Here is an 18,481-nt window from a genome sequence, read left to right as displayed (position 1 = left end):
ATTTAATTGCCATTTTTTTTTAAACCTGAAAATCTGAAGGACCAGTAAATTGGAATTTCTTCATCTTATATACATAAATAAAGCTATATCAGCCTCCTGCTACCTTAGCATGTCTTCTCGTATCCAGGCTCTTTTTCCATGTGTGGATCTTCATGCAGATTGTCCTGTGCATGGTCCAGCTGCCTCTGAGCTCGATGTCTTTGTCACTTTCATAAGCCGCCTGACTCCTAGGATTTGGACGACATCTCACATATCTTCGTGTTTATCACAGCCCTAAGTACATGTTAAAATTCTGCCAGTTGGCTAACAGTCATACTTTAGGTTCAATTCTACATGAGCACAGTCACTCCCTCGTAGTTTGTAGATTGTATTGAGAACTTAGGGCAAACTATCTGGTCCTCTGTGTATCCGCAGCTGTTCCTAAGCCGGATTGTAGCACCGGCCTCAGTGGACTGTGAAAAAGAAATTATTTAGAGTTAAAATACACAGTGTAGATTCTAGTCGATCAAAAGAATTCAGTAGGGATTAGTTACAAATCAAATCATATTATCATCGAGTTCGTGCTTTCTGTATTCGCTACAGCACTATAAAAATATTACCCAAATAGCTGTAACCAAACTCTCTCTCTCTGTTTCTTTTCACACTCTGTGACCAGGCCAGCCTGAACTTCACTACATAATAACCCCAGCTGGCTCTAAACTCAGCAAACTTACTAAGTGCTGGAATTATGTGCATGAGCCACCGTGTCTGAGCTGGTACTTGTTCTTAATGAAGCCACGTCCTACAGACAGTGTATTGATTTTGCTTTTGTTTTTACCTGCATTGGTATTTTGCCTTCATGTTATGTGGGGATATCAGATCTCCTGGAGCCAGAGTTATAGACAGCTGTGAGCTGCCATGCGGTTGCTGGGAATTGAATTTGGTCCTTTGGAACAGCAGCCAGTGCTCCTAACCACTGAGCAATCTCTCTAGCCCAAGACAATGTTTTTAAAGGCTTTTTGCCTATAATTGCTACTGGTTTCATTAGAGAATTATAGAAGTATCTCTGTGCTCCACGAGAGAATTTTGACAGATGGTGATGTCCTGCTTGTTTGGGAATTTTACTTATGAATTTTGGCTGAGATCAAATGCTTATGGACTCCAAGGTATTTCCACATGCTCTGAATTTGGGTTATAGTTAACAACAAAATATTTCCATGGCTTATGACACTAATGTTTGTTCCATGAGTGGAAGTTCTGGTGCTCTCATATGTGTGTGTGTGTGTGTGTGTTAATTATTGTATGTATTAAGAATTGGTCAATGTGATTGGAATGATTTCAGTTCCTGCCTTGACCTCCCTACTGTACCTGCAATTGTAAGCTGAAATAAACCTGTGTCAAATACTTGCCACAGAAATAGAAATAAAAGGAGAATATACTTCATCCACACATTTTTCTATACATCAAAAAAAAAAAAAAAAAAAAAAAAGAATTGGTCAAAATGATACAATGTTAAAATACCAAGATCTAATCTTAAATTTTTTCTTCTGTGATTTTTTTTTAATATTTTTAGGACTCTGAAGTTGATCCCGAGAAGTTTTCCAGTAGGATAGAATGTGAAAGTCCAAACAATGACCTCAGCAGATTCCGAGGCTTCCTGTGAGTGGTGTGGATCTTAATTTTGTGGGCTGCGAAAGGAAGTGTACTTAGTTCAGTAACATTTTTGTGAATTCATACCCAGTGTAACTCGTTAGAGGCTTCCAGTTTGGCCCTCTAAAATTTGGTATACCTAAGTCATTTAATAAATGCTCATTTGCAAGTATTATAAAATAATCTAACTGATAGAAATCTCTAAACGTATTCCTAGAATCGCTTCCTATGGTATAAGAATGTCTTATAGGACTATGTAGCTTAGACCATCCTTGAGTTTACTATGTAGCCCAGGCTTGCCTTTAATTTGTTCTGTCTCAGCTTGATGTGACAGATTTGATCTCCATGCCCATCTTCGTGAGCTCCATGTTAGGCTCAGCAGATGTTAAAGTCTGGGATTTGTGCATGTATAAGAGGATGGTCTGTTCCCTCTGTGGGAATCAGAGTAGCAGGTGTGCCATTCTGGTTGGAAAGACTTCGTCATTGACTTGAAAGCTTGTCTTAGAGTATGGGAAGCCATAGCAGTGTTTAGTCTCACAGAACATTAACACAGAGCACCATCCTCAACCTTCCCGAATGACGCCTATAATGTGGGGTCTTTCCCAATACCAAACTTGGCTTCTGATACTTAGAAATTGTATGACTCTGAGACAATATATACTCATTAACTTTTTTTTTTACAAGAAAAAAATTACTTAGACAGGAAAAGATAATTTTCCACCTAATTTCCCTTTTTTAAAGACCAAATCTGTCTTGATTCCATTTCCTGGTTATTTAAAGCATACCAAGACATTCAAGGAAAAAACAATGTTTCTCATGAACTGAGGATGAAAATATGGCTTCTAGGGAGGAAAACTGACCCTAGAGAAGAACTCTAGAGGTGATGTTTTCATGTCTTAACTCCCCGCTATAAGGACTCTGCGCAAATGTTACACCGGTGAGAACCGGCTGGTGCATCCCTACATTTGTAAATACTTGTACACTTGTAAATATGAATTCCTAGTCTTAACTTTCTCATCTATAAAGCCAGCACTGTAAACCCATCATTTTGGAAGCTGTGACTAGAGGATTGCCACAGGTTCAAAACCAGCCTAGGTTTGATAGTGAGTGTGTGGCCAGCCTGGGCTAATGAATAAGCTCAGACTCTCAGCCAAACCTCCAAAGTAAAACTGAATGAGCTCAGGGAGGGAGGTACATTAGATTAAGATCAGGAATGCCTCTTGAAGTGACATCTCTTTGCACAGAAGTTTAGGTCCCAGCTAGAATAAAGTCTGTAAAACTGGGAGTAAAATGGCCAACCTCTTTCCATTTTCTTTCGTTTTCCTTTTTCCTTTTTTTTTTATTGATATATTCTTTATTTACATTTCAAATAAATTCCCCTTTTCTGGGTCCCCACTCCCCTCAGGTCCCATAAGCCCTTTTCCCTCCCCCTGTTCCTCCGTCTACCCCTTCCCACTTCCCTGTTCTGGAATTCCCCTATACTCTTGCACTGAGTCTTTCCAGAACCAGGGACTCCATTCTTTTTGGACATCATTTAATATGTGGATTATATCTTGGGTATTCAAAGTTTCTAGGCTAATATCCACTTATCAGTGAGTGCATACCATGACTGATCTTTTGAGACAGAGTTATCTCACTTAGTATGATGTTCTCCAGCTCCATCCATTTGTCTAAGAATTTCATGAATTCATTGTTTCCAATGGCTGAATAGTACTCCATAGTGTAAATATACCACATTTTTTGTATCCATTCCTCCGTTGAAGGACACCTGGGTTCTTTCTAGCTTCTGGCTACTACAAATAGGGCTGCTATGAACATAGTGGAGCATGTGTCCTTATTGCATGCTGAAGAATCGTGGTATGCCCAGGAGTGGTATAACGAACGGGTCCTCAGGAAGTGTCATGCCTAGTTTTCTGAGGAACCGCCAGACTGATTTCCAAAGTGGTTGCACCATCTTGCAATCCCACCAGCAGTGGAGGAGTGTTCCTCTTTCTCCACATCCTCGCCAACACCTGCGGTCTCCTGAGTTTTTGACCTTAGCCATTCTGACTGGTGTGAGGTGAAATCTCAGGGTTGTTTTGATTTGCATTTCCCTAATGATTAATGATGTTGAACATTTCTTAAGGTGTTTCTCAGCCCTCTGAAGTTCTTCATGTGAATCCTTTTTCCTTTTTTAATTTTAATAGTTTTTTTATTCCTTGAAAGTTTCACACAAATAGAAAATAATGAACAAGCTCATTGGTTTTTATGATTGTAAGATTATTCTTCATAAATATAAACTGTTGAGAAATAACAGTAGCTATTCTTTAGTTGTTCTCTTTGCATGGGTCAGGGAGAGGCAACCCAGGATCCATCGCCCCTTTTTTTTTCTTCTCAATATGAAACTTCTGTGAGTTTTTACTTTATTTGCAGTTCCAGAGAGTCAGGGTGCTAGATTTATTGACAAATTTCACTTCAGGAAGAAACAAAAGCTACTTAGAGATTAATGGTCGTTGCTTAGAAAGCCTTCAAAACTTAATGATAAAATCAAGAGGACCTTTTCACACTGTGTGAAAGGTTATTTTTGCTTGTTTTTGTAACTATTTCGCTGACTCTGCCCCATACTCTTATAGTTTAGTCGAGTAATTACTTCTTTGATAATTTTGAAATGGGTTATTACACAAGTTTCCAAGCGTGCAAAAGAGCAAGGGAAAGTGTGACAAACACTCCAGCTCTCTCCCGGTCATGGCTTCGCACCGTGGTGCTAACTGTGAGCCACCTCTCCCACTTCCTCCCAGCCCCGTGACACATCACTTCCCTGTGAACTCATCTCCGTATACTCAGAGATGATGCAGACAGTATAAAACACATAAAGCCGTTATCACACCAGAGAAGAAGCAAAACCATTCCTTAATCTCATCTCATACTAGGGATTTGTTCAAAGTTTTCGACTGATTGAACAAAAATAATTGTGTTAATTGTCCCAATCAAAACAGGACCAGAGTAAGCTTGACACATTACATTTAGCTAATCACCTTCTAATTTTCCTATCCCAAGAAACGGGGTCATTTTCCCCATTCCAGCTTGGGTGGATCGCCTTGCCTTCATGTTGAGCCCGCCCTCTCCTTTCCCCTATACCGTCCCTTCTTTGAGCCAGGGCGTATTTGCTGAAGCACTGACCACATTTGCCTTTGGCCAGCTGCCTCCTTCTAGTGAGGTTGACCTTTTTTCTCTGACTCTTTTACTTTGTCAGCTGTCCTTAGGCAGAATCTGTTGAACGAATCAGATTCTGTCTCTAAAAATAGCAATAGGTACACACAAATGCATACATACCAACAAAATACTGCCTGTGGTTCCGGGGGCATCACAGAGCCTCAGAAGCCCCAGACCTGAGGTTGTAATTCTCTGATAAAGACTCTGGGGCCCTCACCTCCTCTCCTGTATGCCAGGAGACCTCTGATGTCCCCTGTGCTGTTCTCAGATGGGTGGTGTCAGCCTTTACCTCTGATTGTGCAGTTTCCAATCAGTCTTTCATCGAATGGCCTGAACAGCCACCAATTGTCAGTGCCCCAGCAGGATTCTTAATTTCAGCCAAATCAAAAGGACTACTTTTCTAAATCAAGACTGTCTCCCTCATCAACTAAGTTCTCCAAAAACAGTGTGTTCTAGCAAGGCAGGATCTTTATTTAGAGTACTTTTGAGTTCTTGTAGTAATGGAATGTGACAAACAGTAACTTCTAGAAATAACGGGAATTTGCACCTTGTGGCAGCATTCCCCTACCCACAGCAGGTAATTACAACAGCAGAAGCAAGTGGGCCAGAGACTTGCAGCCTTCCCTGTGAGCTGTCAAACTTAGCACACAGGGTGTAGAACATTCCAGACTCTTATTTTACTTCCCACTTTTGCCATTTAAAAATAAATCTACATGCTGCCTTTCTTGCAGGGAACATTCCAATAAAGAACGTGTGGGCCTCAGCAAAGAGAATTTATTGCTCCGAGGGTGCACCATCAGAAACACAGAGGCCGTTGTGGGCATTGTGGTCTATGCAGGTTCGTTCTGCTCCTCCCTTCACTGTGCTCTCCTTGCTGTCTCCTGTGTGTTAACATTCCTCAAGATGGAGTCTACAGAAGGTAAACTGTGTCTTGATGAACCCGACCTCACAGACCCTGGTTCTCTAAAACGAACCACACAAACAGATCAAACTGACAAACTGTTATGCAGCCATGTTTGATTTGGATTGGTTAACCAGAGAGATTTTTAACAGGGATGCTTGCTACCTGCGCGTGCATGGTGCGTTTTCAGACATTCCGTGCTTTCTATGCAGGTCATGAAACCAAAGCCATGCTCAACAACAGTGGGCCTCGGTATAAGCGCAGTAAATTAGAGAGAAGAGCCAACACAGATGTCCTCTGGTGTGTCCTGCTTCTGATCGTCATGTGTTTAACTGGTGCACTGGGTGGGTAAAAATCACTTTTCTAATATATTTTTTCCCAAAATAATATCCATGTTTGGTTTTCCCAAGAGAGTTTTGTTTGTTAATTTTTCCTGAACGTTTTCTTCTCTTATCCTTTAGCCTGACGAACACTGATGTTGAGTGTGTCCACAGTACTGGAGGGACATAGGAAGAGATTGAGAGAGAGAGAGAGAGAGAGAGAGAGAGAGAGAGAGAGAGAGAGGAGAGAGAGAGATTTAAAGAGAGATTTAAAGAGAGATTTAGAGAGAGAATGAATCAAGGACAAGAGTAGCTGTGAGTAAGAGAGAGAGAGAGAGACAGAGACGAGAGAGAGAGACAGCGAGACAGAGAGACAGAGACAGAGAGAACAACCAAGGACAAGAGACTGAGTAGCTCTTTGAATCTGAGCTTGTTTTTAAGGACAATTAGTGTTCAAAGCAAGCCTCTGTATTTTATTAAGGGGTTTGGTTCTCTATCTACATGCTCTCTCTGTCACATTCTTTTGGTGTCTGTGTGTTTTTTAAAGGTCACGGAATATGGCTGAGCAGGTATGAAAACATGCTCTTTTTTAACATCCCTGACCCGGATGGACGTGTCGTATCACCTGTGCTGACCGGATTCTATGTGTTCTGGACCATGATCATCTTGCTGCAGGTAATTTCTGCCACACTTAGCAGAGAAGACATACTTTTGCCCATTATCTTGCTATATAGTCACCTGATTGCACTGGCTCTAACCTTTGACAATTGTTTGTGCTTCCTTAGGTTTTGATCCCCATCTCTCTCTACGTGTCCATCGAGATCGTGAAGCTTGGCCAGATCTATTTCATCCAGAGCGATGTCGATTTCTACAATGAGAAAATGGATTCTACTATTCAGTGCCGAGCCCTGAACATCACTGAGGACCTTGGGCAGATTCAGTACCTCTTTTCCGATAAGACAGGAACCCTTACTGAGAATAAGATGGTATTTCGGAGGTGCAGTGTGGCAGGGTTTGACTACTGCCATGAAGAAAACAGTAAGTGCATAATTCATACACAAACCACCTGTAACTTTTCCCCAACTACTTAAATCTGCAATAAGTTTTTCAGGTTTGAGTACTGGATAATTAACTCAGCCCAATGGGCTTTATGCTGAATTATTGGTCTGTTAGAATAGCGGTACTCAACCTGTGGTTGAGAGCTCCTTTTATAAGGAGCATCTAAGACAATCAGAAAATACAGGTATTTACATTATGATTTGTAACAGCAGCAAAATTAGTTATGAAGTATCAACAAAAATAGTATTGTACTTGGGGGTCACCATAATAACATGAGGAACTGTATTAAAGGGTTGCGGCATTAGGAAGGTGGAGGACCACTGCTCTCGAGATTAGTAGATGCTGAGTGACCTACTCCTTTGTGGTACAATCACTGGATGCTGAAGGGTACGAAGTGCTGAAGTAGAATGGATGCTCTGCACTGCCTTCCTTGATACAGCTGTGCACACGGAGCTGTGGGGGTTGAACGGATTTGGGATAAGGATGGATTCTTCCCAGTATGTAGTTTAAGACATAGTATATTTACTGATTTGAAAGCTATTAACAGTCTCTGGGTTTCTGTGGCCAGTGTTTCAGGATTTTCTAGCAGAAGAATTGCCTTGGAAAGAATGCTATAAAGACTACTGCTGCATGAGAATAGCCCCTTCACATATACAAATGATGTAAACGCATCGGCAATACTATTGTGTGTTCATAACTTGCCAACTTGGAAGTGTGACCCACATCCTGGCATTATCAACCATACCAGAGCACCTGGGCTGATTAGAAATTATGGAGCTGTGATTAAAATCTCATTTAACAGAATCTTCACATGATTAGCATGCATATCAAAATTTAAAAGCTACTTTTTTTTTGAGACAGGATTCCTCCCTCCTCCCCTCCCCCTGCATAACAGCCCTGGCTGACTGTCCTGGAATTCACTCTGTAGATCAGGCTGGCCTCGAACTCACAGGAATCACCTGCTTCTGTTTCCCAAGTGCTGGGATTAAAGTCATGTGCCACCAAGGCTGTCCAAAAAGTCACTTCTAACAAAGAAAAAGGAAACAAAGTGAAAATTAAAATGCTACTCTTATCTTAAGAGAGAGACTATTGAGAGAGAGAGAGAGAGAGAGAAACTATTGAAAATGTAATTTAAGAAATAAGCATTCACATTAGTATAATTATAGATTGCAAAACAGTTTCAGTGACAGCATAGGGGGTTCAGTGTGTCCTCATACCGTTTCTCCTGTTAACATAAGTCATGACATGCCTTTGGGAATTGATGATGTATCAATTCATCATCATTACCTGAACTTCAGGTTCTGAGAGGACCTTGGTTTTCCTCTAATGTCTCTGGCTGTCTCAGGATGACCCTTGGAATGCCAGTAAGTGCTATCACAGAGGAGTCCGTCCTCTTGACAGTTTCCTGGGACTTTCTTTGGGTAAACTTATCAGTTTTGACAGGCACTGCTCTTGGATCTCTTCATTTGGGATGCTCTGGCAAGTGCCTTGTTAGTGCACAGTGTGTAAGCTTCTTGATCGATGGAGGCCCTGAGGAACTCTATCTAAGAATCAGCACTGTGCAGTCAAGTCTCTTAAGCCTGTGTCCCATTTCTGCCACCTGCAACGTCTGTGTGATTCAGCAAGGTACATAATGCCTCTGAGCATCAGGGAGGGAAAATGGCCATTGTAGTATCTGCTTCATTGAGATGATCTGTGCAAAGATGCACAGAGCAGGGCACAGATAAAAACCTTATATATGAGTTACTATTACTGTTATTTCTACTTTTTGTTTTGAAAAGAGGAACCAGGTCTGCCATTTAAGGAGCTCATGATCCATTGTGGGATCCATGTGTAATTATAAAAACAGCATTTTAATTGTGATATTAATGCTGATATTCCTAGGGTTGAGGGATGGCCCATTTGGTAAAATGCCTGCATGAGGACCTGAGTCCAAATCCCCTGCACCCACCGAAAACCACCATGTGATGGCATTCATCTGTAAGGTTACTGCTGGAGGCACCAAGATGGCTTCCCTGGACCCATGGAGCTCATTGCCTTTTAAGCTATCCAAACCAATCAGGTTCAGTGGGATACACTGTCTCAAAAATTAAAGCAGCTTCCTCTGGCTTCCACTAGTGAGTGTGCATGTGTACACACACATTTATGCATTTTCATACACATACATACATGAACATGTACATACACATACATGTATGTGTATGTACTCGGAAATACTTGTTCCAAATTTGGTTTGGTTTTCAGGCAGCCAGATAGTTTTGGATATGCATTTTGCACCGATGTAATTTGGTATTTTAGAGACAGGACATCAGACCTTCTTGGGATACATGAAATGTATGGAGAATTTGTTCAGAGCAGAGGTTTGGGTATCAGTTGTATTGGATGATATGGTTGGAAGAAGGTTGGCTGAGTGTGCTGTTTAGAAGTAGGTGAAACATGGGATGCCCAGGATGGTGTGGATGGTTTGAAGGAAGATGTGTGGATGATGTGCAGAAGGAAGCTCCTTTGAATGCTTTATGTTTGTCCTGGTGTCAGCCCTATGGAGCGCACACTGTAAATTATGATATACTAAGATTTCCTCAGTCTCAGACCTACTTCTTTCAGATGACAAACCAATGGGAGTAGTAGGCCATGAACACGTTTTGGAATGTCTGAGGAAATGGCAAAGAAACTCATTAGAGATTAAATAAGGAAAAGACACAAGAGAGATAATTTGTTTAATGCACGCCCTGCCTTTAGCTACAGAGAACAGTAACAGACTGTTTCCTCCGTGAGTCAGAAAACAAGAGTTCCTGGCCCTTTCCAAGACGTTCTCAGAACTAAAGCAGAAGCTCCTCTATGGGAATTAAAGGTCTTTATCATCATTTCAGTATGTTATGTTTTGTGATATGATATCAACCTTGGCTTTTCACAGACATCTTTGATGCAGTTCTCTCTGGGCCTTGAAGTTTAGCCTGAGTCACTCTGCTTTCTGAGTCACACTGTAATTATCTTGACCTATATGTTGGTAGAACTTTCCACGGTATGAGTAAAGGCTGAGTCATTCTGTGCCATTCCATTATAGAAGTTCTACTTATTGAGCAAGCTTGTCCTACAGTGGTATCTGAGCTACTTGATGTCATACTAATTTACACAACCGTGTGATCCTCATTCCCTCAGTGATGGCTCAGAGAAACTTCATGAACCCATTTATGTGGAGGCATTTTAGTTGTTTCAAAAATGACATTTCATTACCCATAAATTTCCTGAGGTATGAAAAGTTTTATCAACCTCAGCACTATTCCCTCATTGGATTCTTTGTTGAGATGAACAGTCAAGTACACAGTTAAGATGTTGACAAGCATACTTGATGTCTACCTACTGAAAACCTGTAGCCATTGCAAAAGTTGTACAGTTCCACCCATACTACAAAAAGAAAACAATTATTGAACCTCTTAGAACTGTGTAGAGGCCTATGGTGTAAGGTATGAGTACTAACTTTAGAAGCAGGAAGACTAAATCCCCGCTCTCTCTAGTCAGCTATTAATCATAATTAGATATTCAGTTCTCTGTTAGTTTTCTCAGGTGCAAAGAAAAACAATAGTTCTTGCCAAATGAAAGTATTTTGAAGATTAAAATGAATGTATGTATACACAAATATATGACTTTTGATGAAAATAATACCCTTAATAACTGTAAGTCCCTACCCACAGATTTCTCCTAATACTAGAGATATTTCATTTATATACCTATTCATCCATTATTTGTTTATCAAATACTTGTATAAAATTAAAAAAATTGGGCTCATAGAAATTTGACAGGGGAGATTGACATGTGTTGAGATTGGCCATACTCATACATGTCACTATATTCAGAAATGCTATAGCATTAGGTCGCAGAACCATGGCTCTTACATCCAATAAATCTGGTCTTAAGATCCAAAGGATTCCCCAGCATGCAATAAGGACACATGCTCCACTATGTTCATAGCAGCCTTATTTATAATAGCCAAAAGCTGTAAAGAACCCAGATGTCCCTCAATGGAGGAATGGATACAGAAAATGTGGTATATTTACACAATGGAATACTACTCAGCAATTAAAAACAATGAATTCATGAAATTCTTAGGCAAATGGTTGGAAGTGGAAAATATCATCCTAAGTGAGGTAACCCAATCACAAAAGAATACACATGGAATGCAATCACTGATAAGTGGATAGTAATTAGCCCAGAAGCTCTGAATTCTCAAGACACAGTTAGCATAGCAAATGATACCCAAGAAGAGGGAAGGAGAGGGCCCTGGTTCTGAAAAGACTTGATCCAGCATTGTAGGGGAGTACCAGAACAGAGAAATGGGAGGGGGGGGTGGTGATTGGGAAATGGGTGGAGAGAAGAGGGCTTATGAGACATATGGGGAGGGGGAACTGGGAAAGGGGAAAGCATTTGGAATGTAAACTAAGAATATAAAAAATTTAAAAAGATATTAAAATATTAAAAAAAGACTAATCAAGTTTGTTTTTGTGAGATGACAAATTAATAAAGTTTATTTCTTTACTTATAAAATAGTTCCCGCTCAGACGAATGTCAAAATAATTCAATAAACCAAAGGTCTGGTGTGTAGTATCGTTCAGTCCAGGAAAACTATAAATGCCTAATGAATAGTCTGGTTGGGAGCTGATATCTACATTAGAGATCTTCATTTCAGTGATGCGAGGATGTTTCTGTATTTGTAAACCAATACATTTAACACAGTATATAAATATAATTCAGACAAAAATGGCATGACTGTCTATATCAATGCAGAGAAAACCTAAGATATGAAATTATATCATTTGGAAAAAATGAAAAGTATAAAACTTGAGGTCATTAGAATTAGAGATCTTCAGAAAGAATGCATGTTTATTGAAAGCCACTTAAATCATGCCTATAATCTTAGCACTTCAGAAATGGAGATAGGAGGATCAAGAGTTCAAGGCTACCCTTGGCTACAAGCTGAAAATCTTGGGTTTCATGAGACTGGCTTAACAAACAAAGAGCAGAAAGAATAAAAAAACAAACAAAAACAAACAAACAAAAACAAGCTATCATATTGCTTCCCTAGGCTTTTTATTCTATTAAAAATATGAGAGTTAATTACAATAAATAAAATGTGAAAATACTTTATAAAACAATTCACTCCAATGTATATCTTATTCAGTAGCTCTTAGGTTAAATAGACACAACAACCAACCCAACAAGCATGTTCTCATTGCGTGTTCCTCTGACACATGTTTTAATAATAGGTAAGAACACACACAGCCACTCTCGCAGGAATTCTATCAGAGAAAGTCATCACAAATGCATAAATAGATAAGTGATGTCCGGACCTGCCTGGCAGAGAATTAGAATAAAACGATATGACATATGAAGATTGGATGACTAATTTGGACTGTATGGTTAAGCATGAACTTTTAAAGTGGACATTAGAGTCTAGATCTGAATGATGAAGGATTTTCCATCCAAGGGATCAACTACTCTATAATAACTCATGCTGTAGTGAGCTTTCGCAAAGTAAGTAAGGCCACTGAGTCTGAATTATACCAAGGATATCAAGCACTGGTTCCCAACCTTCCAAATGCTGTGACTCTTTAATGCAGTTCCTCATGTTGTAACCCTGAACATGAAATTATTTACATTGTTACTTTTTAACTGTAATTTTGCTATTATTATGAATCGTAATGTAAACATCTATATTTTCCAGTGATCTTTTGGGGGTTGTGACCCACAGGTTTTGAACCACTGATGTAGAAGAAAGAGGGAGAGCCTGAGTTTATTCTGCGGGGATCCTAACACCATCCGGAAGTGACCTCATCTGTTTTAGTTTCTAGGACGGTCACTCTAGCTGCCATTTGAGGAACAGATTTCAGTGGGGAGAAAGAGACTAGTTCTGATGTCCAGAATTAGTAAAGTTGTTAAGCTGATGACAACTTGGCTAAGGTAATGGAAATAGGTCTGGACCTTCAGGGTATGTATCTGATGTGTAATGGACATGTGCTGGTGAGCCTCTGGATGTAAGGAAGCAGTGAGGGATCCAGAGTCTAGGTTTTTGGTAACCCTTAAGACAGTACAGTGTTGTTATACAAAGATGAGGAAGCCCAGAGAAAAGGTTGAAGAGCCATCGGAAATAGCCCAACTGTAGCCATGTGGAATTTAAGGTTACTCTTATTTATTTACTTATTTATTCTTCTAGTATTTCTGGAGTACCTATGAGCTACTACATTAGACTTTGCGAACATATTAAAGAAACATGAGTTTCTCTGACCATTTAAAGTGTATATTTTGCAGGGTTGATAAAAATAAAAACAAAAGGTATATAGTGTGTAGTAATAGCAAGAATAGGATCAGTGGCAAATAATGGGGCCCTACCTGGGAAGTCTTCACTGATGAGGAGAGACCTGAGGGAGGTCAAGGGGTGAGCCATCCCGCTCTCCATCTTGTAGAAGAGTCTTGTGACTAGCCAACGGCAAGAGTCTTGTAGAGAGTTGCATGGATGAGTCTTGATTCTAATAAGAGGTCAGAGTTGAAGATACAGATTGTTCTAGTTGTTAGGGTTATTGTTGCTGTGATGAAACATCATGATCAAAGAAACTTGAGGAGGAAAGGATTTAATTGGCTTATGCGTCCACATCACAGTTGGTCATTGAAGAAGGACAGGAACTCCATTGGTGCAGGAACCTGGAGCGGGGAGTTGATGCAGAGGTTATGGAGAAGTGCTGCTTACTGGCTGCTTTCTTGTAGAACCGAAGACCAGTAGCCTAGAGATGGTACCACCCATAATGGGCGGAGTCCTCCCCCATCAATCACTAATTAAGAAAATATCTTCCAGGCTTGCCCACAGCCAGATCTTATAGAAGCATTTTCTCAATTGAAGTTTCCTTCTCATTAGTGACTCCTGCTTGTGTCAGTTGACATAAAACCAGTACCCAGGTTTATAGGCTGCGCATAGAAACATTTTGTTTCAAAGATCAGACTGTATGAGAACACCATGGAGAGGCGTGTAGATGAAGAGGGCAGTCCTGAAGCTTGCAAATAACACGTAGCTTGGTCTGTAAAACCCGTTGCCTTGCAAGGATGAGGACCTCAGTTTAATCCCCAGAACCCGCATCCTACCACAGAGGAAGTGGAGCCAGGCAGATCCCAGAGCTTGCTGGTCAGGCCTTCTACCTTTCTCAGTGAATCCTAAACCAGTAAGGACCCCTGTCTCAAGACACAAAAGAAAAAACAAAACAAGGAATCCTGAGAAATAATACCAAGGTTCTCTGACCGTCACATACATGTACCACATATGTATCCCTACACACCCTCATATGTGTGAGAGTACACACACACACACACACACACAATCACTCTGTTTGGCAAGATGGAGCTTGAATGTAACCTTGAGAAGAGGTCAATGGAAAGTCAAGACCAAAAGTCCTGAAATTGGTTGATGGATGAATGGTTTACTGAGATTCAGATGTGAAGAGGAAGAGCTTGAGGACCCAGAAGACAGGATCTGGTTTACAAGTGGAGGGCTTGGCATTTAAAACAAGGAAGGCTGAGTTGTGCCAACTAACAGCGTGGATAGAGGTGCAGACAAGGCTAGACCTACAGATGGAAAAGGAAGTCACTTCCTAATCCCCTGTGTCCTCTTTCCTCAATAAGGATGAGGTAAGTTTATTGACCATGGATTCTCATGGGGAGAATTTGGAGGCCAGGGCAGAAAGGAGATGGTGCACACGGCTTGGGAGCTGCCGTATTCAGCCTGCAATATTTACATGGTGAATTTTATCCTACAGCCAAGAGGCTTGAGTCCTATCAGGACACTGTCTCTGAAGATGAGGAATGCACAGACACTCTCAGCGGCTCCCTCAGCAATGTGGCAAGACCCAGAGCCCAGGGCTGCAGGACGCTTCACAGTGGGTTTCTGGGAAAGCCTTCGGCTCGGCTCTGTGGGAGCACCTCTGCTGTGGGAAATGGAGAAGGATCCGGGGAAGCATCTCATTCCAGACAGGCTGCATTTAGTAGTCCCATTGTAAGTGTGCCGTCATCACCATACCCTGAACAGAGCAACTTCCTGGTCTAATAGCCCAAACGACACTGCTTTTTGCGTCTGCAAAATAGGTGACATTCTTGCAGTTCAGCATGATGGTGACACGTAAGTTAAAAAAAAAAAAAGACAAAATTGAGATTTGAGATAATTCAGTATTGAGAAGTGGGGTATTTTTCCCATTAGGAATGATTATGTCAGAGCCTGAAGAAGGCTATCTTGGTATGTATGTATGTATGTATGTAATGTATGCATACACTCTCTTCTCTGTGATACTGTCTTTACTAGTCACCCACTCCACTTGTACATTTTCTGCACATTTGGAAGGACACCAGTGTTAACTCTCATCTAGTTGATGGTAGCCCAATGCTTGCCTGCCCCTGCGCAGTTTTCTGAATAGACCGCACTCTCCTGTGGCAATAGATAGATACTTCTGGAAGCCTTTGTGGCTTTTTCCTGTGTGATCTCCTCTGAGACATCTCTCCTCTTTCAAAGCTGATAAAACACTAAGGGAGGGCTGTGCCACAGGGTTCTCTGATTCTTTGTTGTCAACCACCAGGTTTTCGGAGTGCTTTTCCATTGTCCCTTTGGCTGGGTAACATTGGCCTTACTTCTTCTGTACCTGACAATGGACCATTACAACCTCAAGAGTAAAGACGTTTTAACCTTTGAATCCTAACACGTAGCGCAGTGCCTACCACAGTCATTTTCAAAACAGTATTTTGGAAGGTTGTTGGTTGAATCCGATCACCAGACCCAGTCTTCCCATTGTTTCCACCTGCCCTCTGCTCCAGTGCCATGAGTCCATGGAATTCCGGGGTCGTTTTGGTTCTTTGTCTTCCAAAGCCACGGTATTATAAATAGGATAAAGTGGTCATCCCATGAAATATGACTCTCACTCTTGAGTCTTAGTCTTACAAACTGAACTTAATATTTTGATAAAGCCACATAGTCTGTGGCCTGAAAAGTCACTGTGAAATATATTCCGAATCTGGTTCTAGAAGCCCATCTGTGAAGCCTGGGTTAAGAGCACCTGTGTGAACACCAAGGGCCTTGAAGAAGGCTGTGAGATGTGACCCACAGGAGGGAGGTAGGGAAGCATGCAGGGCATAGCAAATCCTTGAAACTGCTGGATCACCGAGTTCACATACAGGAGAACATCATCAGTGTGTGGCCTTTGTATTTTTCCTTCAGGTGTTTGGTAGTTAGGATCTAGAGGAGATCAAGAAAAGGCTTTTGTTTGATAAAAACCAAAGTATCATAAGTAGAACAGCAAATTCTTGGAGCTGCAGTATCAGCAGGGAATGAAGTAAAACCTTAGTCAGGGAGGAATAGAGAGGAGATGGGGGGTTGGAGGAGGAAGGCTTACTACTGCCTGGTCGCCTCTATCAGCCCAGTAGAGTATCCATTGGTTTTTCCACTATTAAACCACAGGTGTTTAGAGGTTTGTAGAAACAATTGAGTAGGTTCCTGTTACTCTCAATTTGAAAACAGATAATATTCAAATTGCATTGAAGCCGCACAAAAGCTTCAGCAAACAGCAAGGAGCATGAGGGAGCCTGGGCAGATTTTCCATCTTTAACTTGGATCTAGATAGGGAGACTAATAACAGGAGAAAAAAAAGTAGAACTCCTTCAGCCAAGTAGGATGTCTGAATCCTGATGTTGAACATAAACTTGAAATGTATCCAGAGTCTTCACACAAGTTCATGACAAAGCAGTGCCTGCCATCCACCTTGAAACCCGAAAGACTTTGCAGGCAGTGTAGAACAGTGGTCGTGACCTCGCTAGGGAGCTATCGAATGCCCCCTTCACAGGGGTCGCATATCAGATATCTTACATATCAGATATTTACATTATGATTCATAATAGTAGCAAAACTATGGTCATGTAGCAGCAATGAAAATAATTTTGTGGTTGGGGCGTCAGCAGAACATGAGGAACTGTATTACAAGCTCACAGCATTAGGAAGATTGAGAACCACTGGTGTTGTCTGTGTTGTGCCGTGGATTCTGTGATCTAATTATGAGTGGAAATGTCCTCTGAGTCTTGATCAGATGCCTCCTTGTGATCCAGCGGGAGCACGTTGTTTATTTTCCAAGGGCAGTGACTCTGTCTTGTTTGTTTCTCTACCCTTTCTATATAGAATATAAGGCCAGCAAGTATTTGATAGTAGAGTACAATAAACTCGGGTTCCTTACATGCAAGTACTGGGTTAGGGATTTAAAGATCGGTAGAACGTGGTCCTTGCTTTAAAGAGACTTCTAACCTCTGCAGAGGACACTGTTTAAACACAGCTATTTCAGACAAACAGGCATGGTAGGTAAGAAGGCAACAGTTATCTAGCACAGAATGAGAACCAATGTTCTCTTATCTACTATGGCCACGGCAAAGATGGCTCTGGTTGACAGCGCCTGTGCTGCCACAGTATCAAGTATCGGGCATAGGCCTGGGGGATTAACAGAAAACACAGACACAGGTCATTCTGTAAGGAGAATGTCAAAGCTTTACTGAGAGACCAGCAATATATATACTAGAGGCCAGGGAAAGCAACAGGAAAAAACAATTATAGCCATAGGTCAGGCACCTGGGAAGTCCCTACCACACCGGGCGGGAAGGCAGGAATTAAGCTAAGCTGTGGGCTGTTTTGCTCTCAGGAAACCTGTGCAAACAGCTCAGCTAGGGGCGTTGAGCTCGCTGGTCTTGGGGAAATAATTATGGATATAGTCATTTAGATAAACATTGTGCATGACTGTTTTGCATCCTCCTCAACTCAAGAGTTTCCTCAGTCACGAGGTATTAAGTTATTTTGTCGAAATCAGTTTTGTTTGGATGTGGACGCTTCCTTACATCTTCCTCTAGACTCTTCTTTTGTTTATAGTCTCTTGTGGTTTCAGTGTGTCTTCTCTGCGGTGCCAAGTATCTAAGAAAGACCCAGCTTCCTTTTGACAGTTCTTATCTGCAGAGCCCTGCTGGCAGGAGTATCTCTTTCATGACTGCACACACATGCCAGACTTTCCCTTGCTTTAGTACTGCTTCTGTCGTTGTGCTCACAGAACGGGATTTCAGCTTCATAGTCCTCTACTTGCTGAATCTAAGAATACGATGTGGTGGCTCATAGCATGTGCATCTTAAACCTGTCACAACCCTGGTAATCTGAAAGAAGAGTGTGTGTCACTTGAAAGCAAAGAAAGAAGAAAGGCACCCCTTGCCCCCAGCTGGCTGTCGGTGGACTCCAGCTGAGACCTGACAGTGTAGATTCCTGACAAGAGCAATGTGGAGTTTGAGAGGATACAGGGCCATGAGGGCCATTGCAGGAGGCCTGAGGCAGAGG

At 41.4% G+C, this 18,481-nt stretch overlaps 1 protein-coding gene across 2 annotated transcripts in view; it reads left to right on the top strand.

The window, feature by feature from the left end:
• The window catches only part of Atp10d (ATPase phospholipid transporting 10D (putative)), a 95,403-nt gene that overhangs the window by 38,008 nt on the left and 38,914 nt on the right, over positions 1–18,481 (top strand). For both annotated transcript variants that reach the window (XM_052197990.1, XM_052197988.1), the window contains exons 5-10: positions 1,553–1,638; positions 5,553–5,659; positions 5,935–6,066; positions 6,590–6,717; positions 6,828–7,080; positions 14,898–15,133. In XM_052197990.1, coding sequence (XP_052053950.1) covers positions 1,553–1,638; positions 5,553–5,659; positions 5,935–6,066; positions 6,590–6,717; positions 6,828–7,080; positions 14,898–15,133 — 942 coding nt within the window. The remainder of the gene's footprint in view (positions 1–1,552; positions 1,639–5,552; positions 5,660–5,934; positions 6,067–6,589; positions 6,718–6,827; positions 7,081–14,897; positions 15,134–18,481) is intronic.

The sequence above is a fragment of the Apodemus sylvaticus genome, chromosome 11 (assembly GCF_947179515.1).
Source record: "Apodemus sylvaticus chromosome 11, mApoSyl1.1, whole genome shotgun sequence".
NCBI classification, from domain to species: Eukaryota; Metazoa; Chordata; class Mammalia; order Rodentia; family Muridae; genus Apodemus; species Apodemus sylvaticus.
This window is presented reverse-complemented; position numbering and strand designations above follow the sequence as displayed.